General features: G+C 42.1%; 1 protein-coding gene across 1 annotated transcript in view; it reads left to right on the top strand.

The window, feature by feature from the left end:
- Positions 1-25,713, top strand: part of DNER (delta/notch like EGF repeat containing) — a 391,251-nt gene that overhangs the window by 248,988 nt on the left and 116,550 nt on the right. The window contains exon 7 of the mRNA XM_003585774.3: positions 9,001-9,114. Within this exon, the coding sequence (XP_003585822.1) occupies positions 9,001-9,114 (114 nt within the window). The remainder of the gene's footprint in view (positions 1-9,000; positions 9,115-25,713) is intronic.

The raw sequence follows: 25,713 nt of genomic DNA, 5'->3' as shown, positions 1-25,713 counted from the left end.
GTCCCTCACCATCTCCTGGAGTTTGCCCAAGTTCATGTCCATTGAATCAGTGATTCTATCCAGCCATCTCATCCTCTGTCACCATCTTCTTCTGTCTTCAATCTTCCCCAGCATCAGGGTCTTTTCCAATGAGTCAGGTGTTTACATCAGGTGGCCAAAGCATTGGAGCTTCAGCTTCGGCATCAGTCCTTCCAATGAGTATTCAAGGTTGATTTCCTTTAGGATTGACTGGTTTGATCTCCTTCCTGTCCAAGGGACTCTCAAGAGTCTTCTCTAGCACCACAGTTCAAAAGCATCAATTCTTTGGTGCTCTGCCTTCATGATCCACATTCAATTCTCGTATCCGTACATGACTACTGGAAGGATCATAGCCTTGACTATATGGATGTTTGTCGGCAAAATGATGTCTTTGCTTTTTAACACACTTTCTAAGTTTGTCATAGCTTTCCTGTCCCCAGGCTGCATTAGACGAGATATAATCTGGTAACACACCCATTGAATGAATGAATCAGTTCAGTGCATTTCCTTACAGGTGTCAGGTCATCTTCTCCATCTGGCAGGCTTCACTCACTAGCACGTGTGCTGCCTTTCATCTGACACCATTTCTAATGGTTGGACTGCTTTAAAAGCACTAAGCCTCAGTCTGGAGCTTTCTCAATCATCCTGTATGTCCTTGAAAGTCATCCTTATTATATGTGTATCCTGAAGCACAACTTTAACACTTATATCTTTTTTGTTATACAAAAATATTCTCCAAAGAGGCAATAGAACCCCTGTGATTCCCTAAGAGATCAGCATTTCCAATAGCACCTGTTTTTAAAGCAATTATTTTACTTACAAACTGACAAGAACAATTATAAATTCTTCAATACCTTAAAGTTTTTATAGTCAAATAATTTATTTTAAAATGGTCTCTAACTTGCTCAATGAAATGAAAGTTACTCAGTTGTGTCCGACTCTTTGTGACCCCATGGACTATACAGTCCATGGAATTCTCCAGGCCAGAATACTGGAGTGGGTAGCTTTTCCCTTCTCCAGGGGATTGTCCCAACCCAGGGATCGAACCCCAGGTCTCCCACATTGCAGGTGAATTCTTTACCAGCTGAGCCACAAGGGAAACCCCTTTAACTTGCTAGGAGTTATAAATATTCCTATGGATTCAGATTTGTAAAAATGTTCTAATGGTGTTGTTTCCCTGTTTTGTAGAGGGTCAGTGTCTACATATGAGCAGACGAGAGGCACTGGAATAAAACCAAGGGTTTTTAGTCTGATAAGCTAAGGTCCCATTGACCTAAATCGGGCTTTCTCAATTCTGACATTAGGGTTGTTTGGGGGCTGGACAATTCTTTGTTGCAGGGAACTGTCATGTGCATTGTAGGGTGTTTAGCAGCATTTCCTGGCTTCTACCTAATAGACGCTGGAGCATCCCCGGGGTGGGACAATAAGCAGTGCCTCTGGACGCTGTCAAATATTCCCCGGGGGAGAGAGTCAGCTGGTAGAGAATCACAGACCTAAGGGATTAAACTTGAATAGGGGCTTGGGCAGGAAAAAGGAGTTCTGTTTCAGGTCTGCTGATGCCTTATTTCAGGGAACTGTTGAAGGTGCTGAATGCTAGTTGGAGAAGCGAGACTAATGTCCAAAAGAGAGTCAGCCTAGTTCCACCCACTTCAGTCTGCCTGGGGCAGGGGAGTCCTATGTATTCCCAGATGGGAAATCAGACTATTGCAAAGCACAAGGTGATTTTTGATAGCACATTTTTGAGGTTAAATTTTTGTTTTAATAGCTATGCGTTCATTTTCATGGGTGTTGGGAAAAAGAATAAATACCACATGATGCCTATGGTGTTCTGGGTATGATTGCTTAGGGAGAAGCCAAATCTAACTTGAAAGGTATATAGCTGTTATTAGGGTCAAGTGAAAGTGAAAGTCTCTCAATCGTGTCTGACTCTGCAACCCCATGGACTATACAGTCCATGGAATTCTCCGGGCCAGAATACTGGAGTGGGTAGCCTTTCTCTTCTCCAGGAAATCTTCCCAACCCAGGGATCAAACCCAGATCTCCCACACTGTAAGCGAATTCTTTACCAGCTGAGCCACCAGGGAGGCATTAGGGCAAAAACTTTAAGCAAATGCGTTCATTTGTGCCAGGAACTGTTTAAGTGCTAAGGATTCAGCTATTAACAAGACAAAGTCCTGATTCTCAGGGAGTTTATGGTCTCAAGAGGGAACCAAAAAGGAATATCACTTCAGGTAATGATAAATCTGTTGTAATGGAGCATGCAGGAACCCTGGCAGGACCACAGGTGGCTTCAGAGATGAAGCCTTCATCCCGCAGCATCTCCTTTTAGATGGGGAGGTAGCCGGTAGGTGTGTTTTGTCAAGTACTGCATGCAGGCTAAGTCGCTTCAGTTGTATGCCCTCTTCCAGGGGATTTTCCCAACACAGGGATAGAACCCCTGTTTCTTACATGTCCTGCATTGGCAGCTGGGTTCTTTAGAGTTAAGTACTAAGGTAAAGAATAAGGAGCTTCCCTGGTGGCTCAGACAGTAAAGAATCTGCCTGCAATGCAGTAGACTTGGGTTGAATTCCTGGATCAGGAAGATTCCCTGGAGAAGGAAATGGCAACCCACTACAGTATTTTTACCTGGAGAATTCCATGGACAGAGGAGCCTGGCAAGCTACAGTCCAGGGGGTTGCAAAGAGTTGGAAATGACTGAGCGATTCACACTTTCACTTTCAAGAGACAGAAGGTCTGAGCAGGTGATTTCCGAGTGGAGATCTGACTAGTGGGAGAGAACAACCACAGAAGGGTGCAGGGTCAGAGGGAACAAAGAGATGGTGGGCTGTGGTTTCTGTGTCTTAGATGGGCTCTTACACACATGGAAGGCTATGTGAAATAATTTTTTGTGGGTTTTTTTTTTCCTTGCAAGAATTAAACATAAACCGTAGTGATTCTCAAGCCCCATCAAGCATCTCCATGTGCATTGCCTTAACCTTGTCTTTCAACTTCAAATGCATAAAAATTCAATTACTCAGCTATACATTTTAATTGGAATCCTAGGTCTGACAGATGCTCTCATGCACCACACTTTCTCCAGGGTGACACATTCTTTGCACGCCCACATGCTCAGATCAGCCTAAGCCAGACACCCAGTGGCAGTCACAGGGCTCAGGTCTCTGTCATGACAACTTCCTCTGTTTATTTGCTTCCATCTCATTCTGGGTTAGGAGACTCATCCTACTGAGGGAAGAGCTTTATTATCTCTAGCAGATTCCAGTTCTTCACCCAGATGAGTTAGATTTGATGCTTAGACAACCAAGGTTGTTTCCAGGAAAGAGATTTTTGGCTGTCTTACAAGACCTGGGCATCCAGGGCAATTCTTTCCCTATCAGTGATGAACACACAGGGGCCATCCTTTTCCTTACTGTCTCCAACTACAGTTAGCTCTGGGCTGGACCCTCCAAATGGGTCCTGATTTCTCAGCAGATTGCACAACCCTTGGGTTCAAGAGAAATCTTGACCTAATTGTTCTGATTTTGTTTGGAACCCCCACAAAGATTGTTGCCAACTTCCCTTTCTGTTTAGTTGGATTTTGCATTTTTTTAGCTTCTCTAAAACATTTTTTCATCTCCCTAACTGGTTCTAGAGGTGACTTACATGTTATTCTGTTAGGTCCCCTTTGCCTTTATGTATTTCAGTTTTAACCTCTCCTCTCTTATATCCTGATTTTATAGGTGAAATTCCACTGTGTGTTCACCTCTTCCCCTTCCCTCCCTGCCAAAGCTAGTTGCTAATTTTCTTCTCATTGGTTTCTCTGTTACACAGCGGTTTAACATTAGCACCATCCATCTCTTTCTAGGATAGGGTTGTAACTGATTGTCTTGAATCCTGTCTCCCTCTCATATCCTTGTATGGTCCTGCGGCCACAGCCCCAGAACAATGCTGAAGTCTGAAAAGGAGCTGGGCCAGTTTGACCCAGGGGGGCTGCAGCACTTTGGTCAATGGGGAGAATTGGAGGATCGAGGTGGGGCGGGGCACAGAGGCCAGGGCATGGTGTGGTTTTGAGCCATGGGGTAAAGTGTTGGGGTTTTATTCCAAGCTTTTGGGAAGCCACCCTGAACATTCTATTGGTAGGACTCCAATACTTTGGCCACCTGATGCGAAGAGCTGACTCACTAGAAAAGACCCTGATGCTGGGAAAGATTGAGGGCAGGGGGAGAAGGGGACGACAGAGGATGAGATGGTTTGATGGCATCACCGACTCAATAGACATAAATTTGATACAAACACGAGTGTGTGTGTGTGTGTGTGTGTGTGTGTGTGCGCGCGCTAGAACAGATCCTCCCTGACATATACCAATGGCCACTACTTACTACCGCTTCCATGCACTGTGTTGACTCCATCACTGGCTTGGCAATCTACTAACAAGGTCCTCTGGGTGCCTGTCACTGCTTCGGTAAGATAAAGAAACATTATTCATGGTTGGCATAATTACTTCATTCCCCCAGAAAGAGACTGGCTTTCAGCAGGATGGAAGGAAGAACCCAGGCAAAGCTTTAATGATCTAATCATCTTTTTTCATTTGAAGTCCTACCAATCATTTATTAAGTTTTGACTCCATGGTTATGACATAAATTAAAAAAAACAAAAGACACAGAAAGGGAGATTTGTGAGCCTTAGGTATCCAGCTGAGAGTATCACAAGTAGCTCAAGGTCAGTGGTTTGTTGACAACTGCAGGTAAACCTACTCTCTGTTGTTGTTCAGTCACTAAGTTGTGTCCAACTCTGCAACCGTATGGACTGCAGCACAGTAGGCTCCTCTGTCCTTCACTATGTTCTGGAGTTTGTTCAAATTCATGTTCATTGAGTCAGTGATGCTATCTAACCATCTTGTCCTCTGTCGTCCCCTTCTGTTCCTGCCTTCAATCTTTCCCAGCATCATGGTCTTTTCCAATGAGTTGGCTTCTCACATCAAGTGACCAAAATGCTGGAGCTTCAGCTTCAAAATTAGTCCTTCCAATGAATATTCGGGGTCGATTTCCTTTCAGATTTTTTAAAGCATTTTATTTATTAATTTTTTTAACACCCCAAACATTTTGTTTTGGGGTATAACTTATTAACAGTGTTGTGGTAGTTTCAGGTGGATGGCAAAGGGACTCAGCCATTTCCTTTAGGGTTGGCTGGTTTGAGCTCCTTGCTGTCCAAGAGACTCTCAAGAGTTTTCTCCAGCACCACAATTCTAAAGCATCAATTCTTCAGCTCTAGACCTTCTTTATGGTCCAACTGGTGGCTCAGACAGTAAAGCATCTGCCTGCAATGTGGGAGACCTGAGTTCAATCCCTGGGTCGGGAAGATCCCCTGGAGAAGGAAATGGCAACTCACTCCAGTCCTCTTGCCTAGAAAATTCCATGGATTGAGGAGCCTGGTAGGCTACAGTCCATGGGGTCACAGAGTCGGACACGACTGAGCGACTTTACTTTCTTTTCTTTCTCACATCCATACATGACTACTGGAAAGACCATAGCCTTGACTACTCAGACCTTTGTCCGCAAAGTGATATCTCTGTGTTTTACTCTGCTCTCTAGGTTTGTCATAGCTCTCCTTCCAAGGAGCAAGTGTCTTTTAATTTTATGGCTGCAGTCACTATCTGCAGTGGTTTTGGAGCCCAAGAAAATAAAGTCTGTCACTGTTTCCATTTTTCCCCATCTATTTGCCATGAGGTGATGGGACCGGATGTCAACCTCTGCTCTCTGAGGATCTAAGAAATGACTTGCTTTTTTTAAAGAGCCCCTTGAGTCAGCTTCAGGGTCTTCATGGTTCCTTGTCCTCCACCTCTTCTCTCCCAGAGCTGGCTGCAATTGGTCAGTGAGACCAGTGCAGTCAAGGTGGTGCTCCTGGAACTTTGAACTCTCCACTGGCTTGAGGCCAGTAGTAATACCTGGCCCCATGTAGACAAGCATCAGCTGACCAACTGGCCACCTGCAGCTAAGGATGCTGGTAATCCCATAATCCCATGACCCCAGCCCTGCCTTTCTGCTGCTCTCATCCCCAACCACACAGTCCTCCACTGCTGTTTCTCATCTCCAGTTATACTGAACTCAGACATGCCAGTATGTGTATGCTCTGTAGTCTAGCTAGTTACACAGGGTCTTCTTCTTTATGAGCGGAATGTCCCACCGGCTCCCGGAAGGAGGCTCGGCATACGCAAAGGCGGGATCGAGCCTCACTTTATAGTTCCATGTTTCCCATTTAGTATAATCCTTTTAAAGCGCTGGAACAGAAAGCAATGATACAGTGACTGATCTTTGACCAGTGCTCCTCACTGGAGGGGACAGTTGGAATTTGAGTGATAAAACTGTTATTCTGGAACCATCTCAGGCAGTGCAGAGCTTCAGCATCTCTACCACAGAATGCCAGTGTGACCCCCAGATCATTACAGACAGTCCCTGAACACATCACAAATGTGGTTTATTCTCTTAGACTGAAATCTTATTAAACCTGCCTGCAATATTGGAGCAATTAACAGTACTGAATATTAACTTTGCTTATAGGTTTAACTTAATATTAGATCAGTTAGATAAGAACAAATTAAAAGCATGGGAAGATATGTGTGTTATCAGACAATGTGGTTCTTAAAAAGAAATTGTTGCTATTAATATAGTTTAGAGTATTTAATTAAATTTTTAAGTGGGACCAGATATTCATTACGGAAGGCGTTAAAAGTGATCTTTGTGAAAATCACTTTTAGTTAGGGATGTATAATGAAGTCTTTATAGGTGAAATAAAATTTTCTTTAAGATACCCATAGGGATGATATGGAAATATGAGGAGACTAGATGAAGTTAAATGGACAGAATGTTAATCTGAATTTAGACCTATTATTTGAAAATGTATTAACATAAATTTGTTAGAGTAAGATATTCTCTTCTGAATTCTAGAATGGCTTTTTGTCCTGGTGTCTAGATTTTTAGTTTACATAATTATCTTATTTTTCCCATACCCATGAATTAGCTAGACTATTACCTAGACTCTTCAGTTATCAATGTGGACCATGTTTAAAGTCTTTATTGAACTTGTTCCAATGTTGCTCCTGTTTTTCTGGTTCTTTTTTTTGGCCAAGAGGCATGTAAGATCTTAACTTTCCAACCAGGGATCACACCTGAAACTCCTGCATTAGAAGACGAAGTCTTAACCACTGGACCACCAAGGAAGTCCTCCCCAGACTGTTTTAAAAAACACATAAAGAAGAGTGGAATTGCAAACAAGGGCCTCCACGTTCACAGTCTGTAATTTTGACTAGTTTGGCAGGTCATTGAAGCTCAGGCAAATCATCTGTCTCCTAACCTCATTGATTTATTTTTTGCAAATTTCAAATATGGTGCTAATGACACTCCTTCAAAACTAATAATTCAGAAAGACAAGTTTTTATGTACTTTATGTACATCCTGGAAAGATCAAAATGTTGCGGTATGATTATAATTTAGTAGGAACTATCTGTGCATAAATATTTCTGATAGGAATCTCTCCAAAGTATTAATAATTATGCCACTCAAATAACATGACTGAGGGTAACCTTTTTCTTTTTCTATTTTAAATCTTGCATTTTCCAAAATTTCTTTCATAATAATTTTCTACTTTAAGCTAAAAAACGTTAATTGCATGTTATTTCTTAAACTTGCCTTTTGGGAGGGCAAATTAACAAATTTCAAAGTTAACAAAATATTTGGACTTTATTTAAGGCTTCTTGGCTGCATGGGTATTCCAGTAGATTCAGGTCCTTATTTTCTCATCACACATATGTGGTTATGTTATTATCTGACAAACTCACCATTGCTTTACAGGAAAAATTTACTGAGTTGGGTTTGTGCTTCAAATTAGAATTAAGATGAATATATAAATGTGATTCATATTATGTGTCTCAACCTCCTTAGCTTTAAAATGAAGGGCTAGGGGGTGAATTGAACACTGAGGGTCTTCTAACAGTAATATATTACAAATTAAAAATTTTTAAATATCTACCTAGCAATTTTCCTAATGGTGTTTTTAAAAATAGGTAGTGAGATGACCATGGGAAAGTGACTGTCATCTCAAGCAAAGAGGGGGTGGGAAGGAGAGAGTGGGATGTATGGAGAAAGTAGCATGGAAACACCCACACTACCATATGTGAAACAGATAGCCCAGGGGAATTTGCTGTGTGACTCCAGGAGCTCACACCAGGGCTCTGTAACAACTTAGAGGGGTGGGATGGGGAGGGAGGTGGGAGGGAGGTTCAAGAGGGAGGGGACATATGTATACCTATGGCTGATTCATGTTGATGTATGGCAGAAACCAATACAACATTGTAAAGCAATTATCCTGCAATTAAAAATTTAAAAATAGAAGTTTTAAAAAGTCATAAAAAAAGACATTATAGAGCCTGTTTTCCTTAGGTCAGAAGAAAGGGACAGGGGTATTCAGTCTCAGCTTCTAAAGGTTCTAATATTTCAAAATAAAATGCAGAGCTAACGGTGAAAAAAAAATCTCTCTGACTTTTGAACTATGATTCTGAGAGGTGGAGGCATAGAGAATGGACATTTGGACATGAGGGGGATGGGAAGTGTGGGATGAATTGGGAGATTAGGATTGACATACATACACCACCATGTATAAAATAGTGAAATAGAGGAAACCTGCTGTATAGCACAGGGAGCTCAGCTCAGGGATGACCTAGATGGGTGGGATGGGAGAGGTGGGAGGGAGGTCCAAGAGGGAGGGATATATGTATATTATATAGCTGATTCACATTGTTGTACAGCAGAAACTAATACAACAATGGAAAGCAAATATTCTTAAATAAAAAATAAACTACTCTGTTTCTTGCTACAAAACCAAAGTGCCTGGGAGACTAGTGTAAGGTTGCTGCCTTAGTTGGATAGGTACCAGTTAACTCCATCAACCTGTGGGATGGTTCGTGGTTTTGGGGACAAAGTATTTTATACATGTCTATCTTGTTTTCTTCAGGTTATACTGGAGAGCTCTGCCAGTCCAAGATTGACTACTGTATCCTAGATCCATGTAGAAATGGAGCAACATGCACTTCTAATCTCAGTGGATTCACCTGCCAGTGTCTAGAAGGTCAGTATCGGTATCATTACAGGAATAACTTTCATTTTCCATTTTAAACCCTAGATTAATTTGACGACCTTTGTACTTCAATTTTCTGAAAAACTCTACTCAAGAGAACTTCCTACTTTGTCCCATTTATAAAACAAGATATAAGATGGCTCCTTTTTGTTTTAAGCTCTGTGCTAAAATAGCTTGGAAATTATGTCTGAATATTAGACATAATCTCAAAATTTCTGCAGTTTTCATTTACACATTGAAAATGAACAACTTACAATAAAATGGAATTTCTGTATAATGATAAATTTCACTTGATAAGATTTCTTTTAAATTATGTGTTAGGTTTTTGATACCAATTTACATTAAAATTTTTTCACCATATATTTCACCTGTTTTTGTCTTTCAATCCACTTTATGACATCTTGGACACATATAGTCTCCTGGAAGGTCACATATTTAAGGCAATTTTTATTAAAAAATAAACAGTCATACTGTTTCAATTTCACCTGAAGAAGCAGACAGATAGTCCTAGTTATGGAGCTGGTGTTAAGGAACAATTTTGCACTTGGAGGAAGTTTTGTTTCCATTTCTGCTTGTATGGAAGGAATTACTTTAAACCTTTAATATGATAAGAATAACATGATATTAAAGGTGTTTTTCCCCTTAAAACCAGCATGTAAGCTCCTTATGCACAGAAGGGGCACTGACAATTACATAGAGTCAATTGACACCCTTTGCAGAGATTACATGTTGAATCCTTGTAAATAAGGAAACATCTCTGTACTCATTAACCTGAATTACCTCCTGGCTTAGAGGCTGGACTGGGACAGTGGTACGGATGGATGTTGATAAAAGCCCACTGACTCCCAGGTAACCCCAGGGCTCAGGGTTGCCAGGAGCTGCATCATGATCGACGCTGTCTTGTACGCTTTATGCTTTCATATTCTGAAGCCCAAACAGCAACTCAGGAAGTGGATTCTTTGTCCTGGCTTCTGCTCCCCTGGGCAGGGACAGGAGCGGGTGGCTGGGGTCCTCCTGGTTATCTCCCAGCTGTGCGTGCTTATGCTAGACATGGTTACCATGACAATGGAGTTACATGTGCTGGATGGTCTCCATTCTTCACTCGAGTGCCTTAAGCAAATGGGAAAACTGGAGAGGAGGATGACTGAGTCAGCACCACTGGTCACTCACGTACAGAGCGCTGGGCAGTTTCTCAAAGCTTTGCCACACCCCAGGTTAGTGGGTTGCCACCTAACCCTGGTTGTAGGCTGGGCTTAGAGTCAAGGGAAGTTTTCAGGGTGAAAGGCTGATTGACTGCTGGCCAGTCACTAGTTTTCCTCCCCCACCTGATCCATCCTTCTTTTTCTTTCTTAAGTGACTGTGGGCCACGAGAGCCCTGCTTCCCTCATAGGGCCATCCTGGGATTGAATGGGATTTTGCAGAAAGATATTTGAAAACTCCACAGTGCTTTGTTATCATAGTTTTGCCGCCAGAAGGTTCAGATCAGACCCTGGAGGCTCTGAGAGGTGGTGATTTGCACAAGGTCACACTGATAGTATAGAGAAGGAAATGGCAACCCACTCCAGTACTCTTGCCTGGAAAATCCCATGGAGGAGCCTGGTAGGCTACGTCCATGGGGTCACAGAGTCAGACACGACTGAGCGACTTCACTTCACTTCACACTGATAGTAGAGCCAGACCCTTGAGCTGCAGCCTGGGAATTCTGTGTTTACTTGTGCTCCGTTTCTCTAGTTGATAAAGATTTGTTGAGCAAGTCCTACATACCAGGCGCTGGACTGGGTGCTGGGCTGTAGGGTCAGCAAAGCTGAGATGGCCCCTCCCGCGACGTGGACACAAATAAGTCCCTAATTACAAGCCAGAATGTGTGCCTTTAAGACACACGACGAGGATCTGCTTAGCCTTGGGGACCCAGAAGAGATGCCCGCATGTGGAGACTGAGTGAGGAGGAGGAGCGCAAAGTTGAGGGCATCCCCAGGAGCAAAAGAAAAAGGGAAGAAAGTGGGTGACGAGGGCTGAGTCCTCAGGGCTTTAGGACTTTGTGGGCATGAGTGGGGCATGTCTTGTTCAACCCAGAGGGGAGAGAGCAGAGGCTTAGGTCTGAAGCCTGTCTGCCTCTTGCTAACCAGTTCTGTGCCTGAGCAAGTGAGAGTTCATACTTCTCTGTGTCTCAGAGAAAATTGTAAAATTGATACAGCGATAACCCTCACTTCTTAGGGTCCATGAGGATGAAATGAGAAGATGCTTAGACAAGGTGCTTATTACCACAGGGTGCCTGGCTAAGTGCTCAAGAAGTGTTAGGCATCGTATCATGACTGTTTTCCTAATAGTGATTACTATTAGACCGCTGAAAAATGTAAACAGGAATTGGTCATTTTCGTTTTGTACCAGTATGGAGTGTGGGTTGGAGAGAGACACGTGTGGAAATAGAAGAGTTGTGGAAGTTTGGGAAATCCATGTTGCCTGTTGAGAAGGGAAGGTGGAATCTTAAAAGGAGAGATGCTGGTGATTTGGGAGAACTTTGGAGGGAAAACAGAAAGGTCTGGGGATGGATGGGTATGGAGGTGGAGGGGGAGTGGTGGGGAAGTTTGTGGCTTCTGTTACTGTTGGTCGTGCCATTCATGGAGAAAAAAAAAAAAAAAAAAAACATGGGAGGGAAGGGTTCTATTTTGGATGTGTTGAGTGTGAGAGATGGCAGCTGGGCAGGTGCTGTGAGTCTGGGAGTAAGAGGGATCATCTGACCATGTCTCTACTCAGAGACCTTGGTCTATAGACTATAATTTCAACGTGGGTGTTGATAGGCTTGTCTAGGGACCTTTTCCTTTATCCATTAGCCCATCAATTTCTCCACTCTGTCTTGATAAAGTCTAGAGAAGAAGTGAATTGAAATGATTCAGATGAATTTCCCAGCAAGGTTTTGTACCAAGACTTTCATCCACAGGTTTACCTTCACTAAAGACTGACCAGGGAAAGGGGCTTCAGTTATAAATCAGAAGGATTCATTGCCGTGTTTTGAAGCTTCTCAGCAACTGGCACTTTAAAAGCAGCCCCTCCCATGGACCTGTTCCATGGTGGTTGTTGTAGGAATTATTTATAGAGCACTTTGCGCTTAAAAAACAGCCTGTGTCTGCAAGAGTTTTCTATCAGTCACGCTGTGAGAACAAGTTTGAAAGAGTTTCAAGTCTACACAATGTTCTGAAGTTTGGAGCCAGCACTTGACCTTTGACTGCCAGCTTTTTCTCTCCCCAGTGCTTAACATTTTGGCATGTTAGCTTTGTATACATGCATTTGTGTATCTAGTTTGTTGTTTTTGTAAAGTAATTTGAAAGTAAATTATAGGCATCATCACACTTTATCCCCAAATAAATGAGTTTGTGTTTTCTGAGAATAAGAACATTCTCCTTGATAGTTACGATACCGTGCCAAAGAAGATTTAGTAATTATTTTCTAGTATTATTTGCTATCTGCCCTGTTTTCACATGCTTCTTTGGATATATGTGTCGGTTCCGTCTGCCTTGCTTTCCTGTGATATTCTTTGTGGGTGGGAAGTGTGTTTTATTCATCGTTCTTTCACCAACTCCCAGTATCCTATCACAGAGCTTTTCGTTCCGTATTTTATGCTAGTAGGAAGCTAATAAATATTTGTTAGATAAATTGATTATAAAAGTCAGCAAGGTACTTCTACGTCCTAACTATTAAATTGGGAAATTGGGATTGAGATATATATATACTGTTAGGTATAAAGTGGATAACTGATAAGAACATCCTGTATAGCACAGGGAAAGAAAGAAGGTACAATCTGTTTGTAGGACATATATTAAATTAATCTTAAAAATGCATTCCAGTGTACATTAGATAGAAATACTGTTTGATTTCACTTATGCAAAGTACCTAGAATTGTCAAATTCAGAGAGTCAGAATGTATTTTGGTAGATGCAGGGGCAGGCAGGGAATTTCGGAGTTTCAGTTTAGGAAGGTAAACCATTTGGGAGATGGATGAGGATGAAAGTTGAACAGTAAGGTGAATGTACCTAGTGCCACTGAGATGTGCAGTTCGTTGTTCAGTCCCTGAGTTGTGTCCAGCTCTTTGCAACCCCCTAGACTGCGTATGCCAGACTTCCTTGTCCTTCACTATGTCCTGGAGTTTGCTCAAACGCGTGTCCATTGATGGCTGATGACATCCAGCCATCTCATTCTCTGTCACCCCTTTCTCCTCCTTCCCTCAATCTTTCCCGGCATCAGAGTCCTTTCCAATGAGTTGGTTCTTCTCATCAGGTGACCAAAGTACTAGAGCTTCAGCTTCAGCATCAGTCCTTCCAATGAATATTCAGGGTTGATTTCCTTTAGGATTGACTGGTTTAATCTCCTTGCAGTCCAAGGCACTCTCACGAGTCTTCTCCAGTACCACAGTTCAAAAGCATCAATTCTTCAGCCCTCAGCCTTCTTTATGGTACAGCTCTCATATCTATATATGACTACTGGGAAAACCATATCTTCAACTCTATAGACCTTTGTTAGCAAAGTAATGTCTCTGATGCTGTCTAGGTTTGTCATAGCTTCTCTTCCTAGTGAAAGGTTGTTGTTGAATCACATGAAGACACTGGGATTCTTGGCCCCTGGAGGAGAAGAATTCAATCCAGGGCCAGAGACGAGGCTTGATCGCTCAGAGCTTTTGTGTAATAAAGTTTTATTAAAGTATAAAGGAGAGAGAGAAAGCTTCTGACATAGGCATCAGAAGGGGGCAGAAAGAGTACCCGCTTGCTAGTGTTAACAATGAAGTTATATACTCTCCAATGAATCCAGAGAATGTCTGGAGATTGTAAAGACCTCATCAGACCTACTCCCATAATTTACATTTTAAGATAACAGAAGGTTTAATCCAAAGACTATCCTTAGGCAAGATACATTATTGTTATATAATCCTAAGGAATGTGGAGAAAGAAAAAAAGTTTGTCCTTTCTTCCTCCTTGAGAATTCCAGACCCCTCTCTCCTTGGGGACCCCTAGACTCCCTATCAACCTGCCTAGGAAATGACTCTCTCACTAGGAATAAGCGTCTTTTAATTTCATGCCTGAAGTCACCATCCACAGTGATTTTGGAGCCCCAGGAAAATGAAGTATGTCCCTGTTTCCATTTTTCCTCCATTTGTCATGAAGTAATGGGATCAGACCCCATGATCTTAGTTTTTTGACTGTTGAGTTTTAAGCCAGCTTTTTCACTCTCCTCTTTCACCTTCATTAAGAGGCTCTTTAGTTCCTCTTTGCTTTCTGCCATTAGAGTGGTATCATCGGTGTATCTGAAGTTGTTAATTCTGCCAGCAGTCTGGATTCCAGCTTGTGATTTATTCAGCCGGGCATTTCACACGATGTACTTTGCATATAGGTCATGCATGTAGGGTGACAGTATACAGCTGTGACATACTCTTTTTCCAATTTTGAACCAGTCCATTGTTTCGTGTTTGGTTCTAACTGTACAGTTAAATGTGGTTAAAATAGCATGCTTTATATTACGTGACTTTTACCACAATAAAAAAAAGCATTAAAAAAGTCAACATTTAGCTATCACTCACTACATTTAATAACTTAGTTGAGCCTCACAATAGTCCTATGAAGGAAATACTATCGATATTTTCATTGAACAGATGAGAAGCTGAAACACAGGAGGATGAATAACTTGCCTGAGGTCACACAGCTGGAAATTTAAACCCAGGCAACTTGGTACTAGCATTCTTAACCCTTGGCCTATGCCATCTCTGAATATATTCTTTAAAGTGAATTTTATTTTGTTTATTTAAAAATGTGGTCTTTCTTTTAAAATATGGTCTTTAAAATAAATAAAATATGGTTTATTTAATTTTTAATTTTTTTTTAAATTTTATTTTATTTTTAAACTTTACAATATTGTATTAGTTTTGCCAAATATCGAAATGAATCCACCACAGGTATACACGTGTTCCCCATCCTGAACCCTCCTCCCTCCTCCCTCCCCATACCCTCCCTCTGGTTCGTCCCAGTGCACCAGCCCCAAGCATCCAGTATCGTGCATCGAACCTGGACTGGCATCTCGTTTCATACATGATATTATACATGTTTCAATGCCATTCTCCCAAATCTCCCCACCCTCTCCCTCTCCCACAGAGTCCAAAAGACTGATCTATACATCAGTGTCTCTTTTGCTGTCTTGTACACAGGGTTATTATTACCATCTTTCTAAATTCCATATATATGCGTTAGTATACTGTATTGGTGTTTTTCTTTCTGGCTTACTTCACTCTGTATAATAGATTTCAGTTTCATCCATCTCATTAGAACTGATTCAAATGTATTCTTTTTAATGGCTGAGTAATACTCCATTGTGTATATGTATCACAGCCTTCTTATCCATTCATCTGCTGATGGGCATCTAGGTTGCTTCCATGTCCTGGCTATTATAAACAGTGCTGTGATGAACATTGGGGTATACGTGTCTCTTTCCCTTCTGGTTTCCTCAGTGTGTATGCCCAGCAGTGGGATTGCTGGATCATAAGGCAGTTCTATTTCCAGTTTTTTAAGGAATCTCCACACTGTTCTCCATAGTGGCTGTACTAGTTTGCATTCCCACCAACAGTGTAAGAGAGTTCCCTTTTCTCCACACCCTCTCCAGCATTTATTGCTTGTAGACTTATGGATCGCAGCCATTCTGACTGGCGTGAAAGGGTACCTCATAGAGGTTTTGATTTGCATTTCTCTGATAATGAGTGATGTAGAGCATCTTTTCATGTGTTTGTTAGCCATCTGTATGTCTTCTTTGGAGAAATGTCTTTTTAGTTCTTTGGCCCATTTTTTGATTGGGTCATTTATTTTTCTGGAGTTGAGCTGTAGGATTTGCTTGTATATTTTTGAGATTAGTTGTTTGTCAGTTGCTTCATTTGCTATTATTTTCTCCCATTCTGAAGGCTGCCTTTTCACTTTGCTAATAGTTTCCTTTGTTGTGCAGAAGCTTTTAAGTTTAATTAGGTCCCATTTGTTTATTTTTGCTTTTATTTCCAATATTCAGGCTCTATTACAAAGCCACAGTTATCAAGACAGTACGGTACTGGCACAAAGACAGAAATATTGATCAATGGAACAAAATAGAAAGCCCAGAGATAAATCCATGCACATATGGACACCTTATCTTTGACAAAGGAGGCAAGAATATACAATGGATTAAAGACAATCTCTTTAACAAGTGGTGCTGGGAAAACTGGTCAACCACTTGTAAAAGAATGAAACTAGAACACTTTATAACACCATACACAAAAATAAACTCAAAATGGGTTAAAGATCTCAACGTAAGACCAGAAACTATAAAACTCCTAGAGGAGAACATAGGCAAAACACTCTCCGACATACATCACAGCAGGATCCTCTATGACCCACCTCCCAGAATATTGGAAAATATGGTTTATTTTAAAATATGGTCTTTATTTGACCAAGTCACGAGTCAAATAAATTCAAAGTTTGTTGGGTTTTCAAACTTCTAAAATTCTCTGCTAAAAATTCTTAAGCATGGAAAAAACTAGAATTTCCCCCCCTCCTTTTTTTGGTTAAGTACAGTGAAATCCTTTTATGACAATCCTGCCCCATCCAGAAAGCTGTTAAACCTGGCTTTCCCTCTGGATAGTGCTTTCAACACTTTCCCATCACATCCTTGCTCTTCTCTGTCGTTTTCATCTCCATCCTATTTCCTTCAAGGATCCTTTTCCATCTGATCTGGACTGAGTCCTTAGAGGTTGAATTACCTCCTGGGTACACATCACTTTGACTTTTGTCTTCTTTTTAACCTCTCTCCAAAAGTTCAAGGTTGTGGAGGCCTGAGAGACAGCTTGTGCTGTAATTATCACATGAGCTCACCTTCCAGAAGGTATCTGCTCTTCTCCTATTCTTATATTTTTATGCTTCCATCAGTGAGCCCTGCCTTTACTTTGAATTTAAACTTAATTTTCATTAGGTCCCTATTTGAAAAGTGCAGTTTCAAATTCTGGTTCAAGTAGGGGTGATAAGGAACAAAAGTAAACTTGTCATGAGTGCTTTCTTATGTTTCACTTCAGTTCAGTCGTTCATTTGTGTCCAACTCTTTGTGACCCCACGGACTGCAGCACACCAGGCCTCCCTGTCCATCAGCAACTCCTGAAGCTTGCTCAAACTCATGTCCATTGAGTCAGTGATGCCATCCAACCATCTCATCCTCTGTTGTCCCCTTCTTCTCCTGCCTTCAGTCTTTCCCAGCATCAGGGTCTTTTCCAATGAGTCTGTTCTTCCCATCAGGTGGCCAAAGGATTGGAGCTTCAGCTTTAGCATCAGTCCTTCCAGTGAATATTCAGGACTGATTTCCTTTAGAATTGACTGGTTTGACTTATTGAGCAATAACAAAGATAAGTAATTGGGAGCTGATTTTATTGCCTCTGAATATACTCTTCACATCGGTTTTGTCTTTATGTTTGGTTTACAACTTTGAGGCCCTTAACTTTTGAAATAAATGCATCTTAAATCTGAGGAGGTTTAATTATAGATACTTATCATCACTGCTTATTGGTGTTTAAATATGTGAGCATATTCAAATACACAAATAAGTACAATCTGTATATTACTGCCTAGCCATCGTCTTTGCTTCCGCATCGCCTTTTAAATTGTTTTCCCTCGGGAACTTGAAGTAGAATAAAGAATAAAAAGAAGTGAGTAGTGATGAGAACATTCAGTAGTGAAGCACATTTGTCAGCCCTGCCTATGTGCATCTTGCTGGCACGCCTCCTAGAACCTGAGGACCTTCCTGGCATCCACCTTTTAGAGAAGACAGATGCTAATCAGAGATGACGTGAGAATATGGGGCTTCATGACTACTTTGAGGAAATATTTCATCCAACGTATTTAAAAGACGTTGCCGTAAAGGTATTTCCTGGCGTGATGTCCTTGGCTAGGCTTAAGACAAGTAGAACTTGTATGAACTGCTCTTGCACTACAATTATGAAGGCAAGTACTTCCACCAAGAGGACTTACGTGTCAGTCCTCTCACTTTTAGGATGCAAGGTAAGATCCACTATCAGATATGCAGATCTTTTTTTTTTTTTTTAGACCTGCAGATCTTAAAACATTAAAAAAATTTTATCTAAGTATAACTGATTTATAATGTTGTATTATTTTCTGCTGTACAGCAAAGTGAATCAGTTATACATGTATATGAAAGTGAAAGTTGCTCAGTCATGTCCAACTCTTTGTGACCCCATGGACTAGAGCCCACCAGGCTTCTTTGTCCATGGAATTCTCCAGGCAAGAATACTGGAGTGGGTTGCCATGCCCTTCTCCAAGGATCTTCTCAACCCAGGGATTGAACCCAGGTCTCCTGCTTTGTAGGCAGATTCTTTACCATTTGAACTACTTGGGAATTCCAGTACATGTATATACTATGTGCTAATTTGCTTCAGTGGTGTCCAACTCTTTGCAGCCCCGTGGACTGTAGCCCACCAGGCTCCTCTGTCCATGGGATTTCACAGGAAAGAATACTGGAGTGGGTTGCCATGCCCTCCTCCAGGGGATCTTCCCTACCCAGGGGGTCAAACCCATGTCTCTTACATCTCCTGCATTGCAGTGGGACTCTTTACTGCTGAGCCACCAGGGAAGCCCATATATGTATATATACACACATTATTTTTATATTCCTTTCCATTATGATTTATCATAAGATATTGAATATAATTTCCTGTGCTGTGCAGTAGGATCTCGTTGTTGATCCATCTTATATATAGTAACTTGTATCTGCTAATCCCAAACTCCCAATCCACCCCTTCCCTACCCTCCCTTCCCCTTGGCAACCGCCCATCTGTTCTCTATGTCTCTGAGTCTGTTTTTGTTTCATAGATAAGTTCATTTGTATCATATTTTATTTAAAACATTATTTGTTTATTTATTTGGCTGCACCACATCTTAGTTGTAGTGTGCAGCATTTAGTTTCCTGAGTAGGTATTGGACCCAGGCCCCCTGCATTGGGAGCATGGAGATTCTGCATATAAGTGATCAGATCAGATCAGATCAGATGAGTCGCTCAGTCGTGTCCGACTCTTTGCGACCCCATGAATCGCAGCACGCCAGGCCTCCCTGTCCATCACCAACTCCTGGAGTTCACTCAGACTCACGTCCATCGAGTCACTGATACCATCCAGCCATCTCATCCTCTGTCATCCCCTTCTCCTCTTTCCCTGAATCCCTCTCAGCATCAGAGTCTTTTCCAATGAGTCAACTCTTCACATGAGGTGGACTGGAGTTTCAGCTTTAGCATCATTCCTTCCAAGGAACACCCAGGGCTGATCTCCTTCAGAATGGACTGGTTGGATCTCCTTGCAGTCCAAGGGACTCTCAAGAGTCTTCTCCAACACCACAGTTCAAAAGCATCAATTCTTCGGCACTCAGCCTTCTTCACAGTCCAACTCTCACATCCATACATGACCACTGGAAAAACCATAGCCTTGACTAGACGAACCTTTGTTGGCAAAGTAATGTCTCTGCTTTTTAATATGCTGTCTAGGTTGGGCATAACTTTCCTTCCAAGCAGTAAGCATCTTTTAATTTCATGGCTTCAATCACCATCTGCAGTGATTTTGGAGCCTCCCAGAATAAAGTCTGACACTGTTTCCCCATCTATTTCCCATGAAGTGATGGGACCGGATGCCATGATCTTCGTTTTCTGAATGTTGAGCTTTAAGCCAACTTTTTCACTCTCCTCTTTCACTTTCATCAAGAGGCTTTTGAGTTCCTCTTCACTTGCTGCCATAAGGGTGGTGTCATCTGCATATCTGAGGTTCTTGATATTTCTCCTGGCAATCTTGATTCCAGCTTGTGTTTCTTCCAGTCCAGTGTTTCTCATGATGTACTCTGCATATAAGTTAAATAAACAGGGTGACAATATACAGCCTTGACGTACTCCTTTTCCTATTTGGAACCAGTCTGTTGTTCCATGTCCAGTTCTAACTGTTGCTTCTTGACCTGCATACAGATTACTCAAGAGGCAGGTCAGGTGGTCTGGTATTCCTGTCTCTCTCAGAATTTCCCACAGTTTATTGTGTTCCACACAGTCAAAGGCTTTGGCATAGTCAATAAAGCAGAAATAGATGTTTTTCTGGAACTCTCTTGCTTTTTCCGTGATCCGGCGGATGTTGGCAATTTGATCTCTGATTCCTCTGCCTTTTCTAAAACCAGCTTGAACATCTGGAAGTTCACGGTTCACATATTGCTGAAGCCTGGCTTGGAGAATTTTGAGCATTACTTTACTAGCGTGTGAGATGAGTGCAATTGTGCGGTAGTTTGAGCATTCTTTGACATTGCCTTTCTTTGGGATCGGAATGAAAACTGACCTTTTCCAGTCCTGTGGCCACTGCTGAGTTTTCCAAATTTGCTGGCATATTGAGTGCAGCACTTTCACAGAATCATCTTTCAGGATTTGGAACAGCTCAACTGGAATTCTGTCACCTCCACTAGCTTTGTTCGTAGTGATGCTTTCTAAGGCCCACTTGACTTCACATTCTAGGATGTCTGGCTCTAGGTCAGTGATCACACCATCGTGATTATCTGGGTTGTGAAGATCTTTTTTGTACAGTTCTTCTGTGTATTCTTGCCATGTCTTCTTAATATCTTCTGCTTCTGTTAGGTCCATACCATTTCTGTCCTTTATCGAGCCCATCTTTGCATGAAATGTTCCTTTGGTATCTCTGATATAAGTGATACCATATGGTATTTGTTTTTCTCTTTCTGACTTCACTTAGTATGATAATCTCTAGGTCCATCCAGGTTGCTGCAAATGGCATTATTTCATTCTTTTTTTATGGCTGAGCAGTATTCCATAGTATATATGTACCACATCCTCTTTTTCCATTCATATATTGATGTGCATTTAGGTTATTTCCACGTCTTAGCTGTTGTAAGTAGTACTGCAGTGAACACAGAGGTGCCTGTATCTTTCTGAATTATAGTTTTGTCTGGAAAGATGCCCAGGAGTGGGATTGCTGGTTATTGTTTTAGTTGTTAAGTCCTATCCAACTCTTCAACCCTATGGACTGTAGCCCGCCAGGTTCCTCTGTCCATGGGATTCTCCAGGCAAGAAAACTGTTCGTGGGTTGCCATTTCCTTCTCCAGGGGATCTTCGTGACCCAGGGATCAAACCAGAGTCTACTGCATTGGCAGGTGGGTTCTGTGCTGCTGAGCCACCAGGGAGCTCACTTGTTTGTTTATCCCTAAAACCAGGTTTATTGTAGACTTACACAAGTCTTTTGAGACCTAAAGTTCTGTCAAAACTTGTCAAAAATTCATTGTAGTTTTAATTTGCATTTAAATTTGAGATGTTGAGCATCTTTTCATGTGGCCGTCTGTACAGACATGCAGATCATGTAACATGGAGGCTCCATTGCCAAATGTGGACAGTCGGTGCCTTTGGTGGCGTGGAAATCAGGGGACCTGAGTCTGGGCCTGATGAGGAGTGGGAAAGTGGCGTAGTTATGAATGTGGGTTTTTCATGTCACACTGCTTGGGTTTGAAATCTGGACCCAGTTCTTTTACAGATATTTGGGCTCATTTTCCTCATTTAGGAAAGGAGAATGATAGTTGTAAATCCTTTACCAGTTGAAGAATAGAAAAAGCCCCAAAGCCCTTGGCACTGTGCTTAGCCCTTGGCTAAGTGCAGAACGAATGTCTGATGATGGTGATGATGATGGTGGGGGTGGTGGGAATGTAGTCATATCACCTTGGGAAAGCCATGTCATTGTTATCTCTTCCGGCCACGCTTCCTTGTTGTAAAAGGGCTCACTATTACCTTTAAGGGTCCCTACTTCTAAGTCTTTGATTCAAATATATCAGTTTAAGAACCCCTTGCTCAGTCAATAAATCCATTTTGTTGTTTCAAGTGATGTTTATACAGAGAAGTTTCATAACCTCTAAACGACTCTAAGGAAAGCTTGAGTCTAAAACCCAATGTCAGCCCAAAGGCCCCTGTAGGTTAAACCCCACTGCAACACCCTCCAAGGGTTTATCCAAACTATTTTTATTTTTCTACATTTTATAGCTTTGAGGAATCTAGCCATATAAATCCTTTTGTCCAACTCAAATATCAGGGTAATGCCTTTCATCTTAAATTGATTTATAGGCAATAGCCACACATGTCATAAAATTTATCTCTGAGATAATGTGTATTGTTCAGAAACTGGGCATGTTACCCCATCAGGATTTAGAACTTATATATTAATAGTCCTGGGATTTGGTTGTTTTCCCCAGGATCTTGGTATGTATGCTTTGGTGAAAGTACTCTCTTAGGATCATATGAAACTGCATGTATTTATTTAAGAAATGTGCAACATGTCCTCATAAAAGCCCAAATAAAATACTGCTCTTATTCTTTTAAAATCTGGCATTATCCCTAAATCACCACTTCATTGGGGAAGTGTAATAGCTGAGATCCTTGGAGTTCCAAGTGGTGTCTGGTTTCATTTTTTGGAAACAAAGCAGGGTATTAAGACTTATTAAGTGTGAGTAAAAATGTTATTTCTATGTTTGGTGCATGCTAATTAATTTTTGATTTAGGGTTAAGTTCGTATTTCTTTTTTTTTTTTTAAGTTCATATTTCTTTTTTGTTCTCTTTCTTTTCCCCACATGACACAGTTTCTCTGAGATTGTCTCAAAACACTGCAAAGCCTGTTGCTTGCTTGCTTCTCCCAGCTGCACTCACTTTAGTGAGTGGTGGAGCCTGTCCCTCACCTTTATTTCTATTAATACTTCCCCTTTGAGAACCATTGTGATACTCGGTTTAGTGCTAGCAGATGGGGGTCCAAAGTGACAGTGTGATGAGTGAATGAAGAGATAAATAATGATAGCCTGGTGCTTTTCTTTTGAAAAAGAGGAAGGATATACCTAGAGAGGTCACCACTAATTGTGATTTCTTAATGTGTGTGTCCAGTCAAGCACATGAAGATTATTTACCATTATTGCAGGTAAACACCTTGAACTTCAGCTCTTTCTCTCTTGTGGCTCCATTGTAATCACGTGGCATCAGCAGTAACAATAACACTCGTGATGGTATCTGCCCCTTGTGGAGTGCCTACTGTGTGTTAAAGCACTGTGTTTGGCACTTGAAGTTGTTCTTCAACAAAACGTAGCAGCGGGGGCCAAGCAGCCTTGCTGCCTGAGTCTTAATCTGTGTGATCACTTTAGTACTTACTGACTTTGGGCAAGTAAACTGAAATTCCCTATGCCTCTCTCTGCAAATAGTTTCATCAGTACCATTTTTCTAGATCTCACTTATATACATGAGTATATGGTACTTGTTTTTCTCTTTCTGACTTACTTCCCTCAGTATGACAGTCTCTAGGTTCATTCACATCACTGCAAATGACATATATACACTGCCATGTGTAAAGCAGATGGCTAGTGGGAAGCTGCTGTAGAGCACAGGGGCTCAGCTTGGTGCCCTGTGCTGACCTCGTGTGATGGGATGGTAAGGGTGGGAGGTGGGAGGGAGGCTCAAGAGGGAAGGATTACATGTGTACATATAGCTGATTCCCATTGTTTACGGCAGAAACTAACACAACGTTGTAAAGCAATTATACTCCAATAAAAGTTCTCTGTGCCTCATTTTTTGCATCTCTAGAGTAAGGGTGGTGGTATTAATGATATCTACCCAATGAGTTGTGATAGGCTTCCCTTGTGGCTCAGCTGGTAAAGAATCCACCTGCAATGCAGGAGACCTGGGTTCAATCCCTGGGTTGGGAAGATCCCCTGGAGAAGGAAAAGGCTATCCACTCCAGTATTCTGGCCTAGAGAATTCCATGAACTGTATAGTCCGTGGGGTCCCAAAGAGATGGACGCAACTGAGCCACTTTCACTTCACAGTGAGTTGTTATAAGAACTAAATTAGTACACAGCGCATGTGAAAGTGCTAGTGGCTCAATTGTGTCTGACTTTTTGTGACCCCGTGGACTGTAGTCCTCCAGGCTCCTCTGTCCATGGAATTCTCCAGGCCAGAACACTGGTGTGGGTAACCATTCCCTTCTGCAGGGGATCTTCCTGACCCAGGGATCGAACACAGGTCTTCTGCATCGCAGGTGGATTTGTTATTGTCTGAGCCACTGGGGAAGCCCTATACAGTGCGTAGGAAGTGCCTCGTATAGAGTAAGTGATTAAGATAAAGACCACTATTTATTTCCCACAACTGCTGTACAAGGTGGATTCTGAGGCTCTAGGTCTTGGTGGATCCAGAGTTCAAGCTCAGCTTTGTCTGGTTCTGGAGTCCGTGTTCTCTCTGCTGCACCAAGCTCCTTCTCTGGTCAAGTTCTAGCTTGTGTGACAGCTGCTTGGGTGCAGCTCTGCTTTTTCTCCTGGGACTCCCAACTTCCTCAAGGATGCTGAACTTTTTTTTTCTGTATCTCTGGAGTACCTGTGAGCCAGGTTGAATTCATGAATGAATAAAGGGCTGGAAACAGTAGCAACAGTATCGTTTCATGTGGAAGGAAACTAGCCAAGATGGATTAACCAGTGTTCACTAATGTACCCAGGCGACTCTTACTGGTTAGATCCATTGCAAGCTCAGTGATAGCGGCAGTGAGGCAGGGAATTGAATCTCAACCTTTGGCTTTCGGTGCCCCATTTGTGTATGGTTTAGGGTCACTGAGAGACATGGACAGAGTTCAGATACAGAACTTGGGGACCCTCGTCTCTAACTGTCTTCTTTCCCAGAATCCTTTTCACTCCTTATGGGGTGCCTGTCTTGCACTCCTTCCCCTTGTTCCTTTGAAATTAATTAATTAGCAAATTAATTAAATTAGCTTCATGGGGTCTTCCTTGCTGCGCATGGGCTTTCTCTAGTTGCGGCGATCGGGGGCTACTCTTGGTTATGGTTCATGGGCTTCTCATCGCGGTGGCTTTGGGCCCTAGAGCGTGTAGGCTTTAGGAGTTGCGGCTCCAAGGCTCTAGAGCACAGGCTTAGTAGTTTTGGCTCACGGGGTTGGTTCGTTTCTCTGTGGCATGCAGGATCTTCCGCGGCCAGGGATTGAACCTGTGTTCCCTGCATTGGTAGCTGGGTGCTTAACCACTAGACCATCAGGGAAGTCCTGATGCTAGTGTCTTGGCCTCTCTGGGCCATAGGTCCAGTTAAGGATGCCTGCAGGGTGGGGCTTCCTAAACCTGAACCTCAGCCCATGCTGACTGTATTTTGACTCTTCTCCACAACCTGCCTGCTTTTGTTCACTTTCAGAGTCATGAAGTAGTGCTAGGGTGTTTTGGTCTGGAATTCAGTTATTTGTGGACCAATCTGTTTGTTCTTGGGTTTGGGCTCAGATGGTAAAGAATCTGCCTCCAATGTAGGAGACCTGGGTTCGATCCCTCAGTGGGAAAGATCCCCTACAGAAGGGAATGGCAACCCACTTCAGTATTCTTGCCTGGAGAATTCCACAGAGGATCCTGGCAGGCTGTAGTCCATGGGATCACAAAGAGTCAGACATGACTGAGTGACTAACACTTTCCCTTGTTCAAAGCTTACTTTCCCACATCAGAAGCAGAATGTCCATATAGTTGTTCTTAAGAGCAACAAAGATCCTTTCCA

The sequence above is a fragment of the Bos taurus genome, chromosome 2 (genome assembly GCF_002263795.3).
Source record: "Bos taurus isolate L1 Dominette 01449 registration number 42190680 breed Hereford chromosome 2, ARS-UCD2.0, whole genome shotgun sequence".
NCBI classification, from domain to species: Eukaryota; Metazoa; Chordata; class Mammalia; order Artiodactyla; family Bovidae; genus Bos; species Bos taurus.
This window is presented reverse-complemented; position numbering and strand designations above follow the sequence as displayed.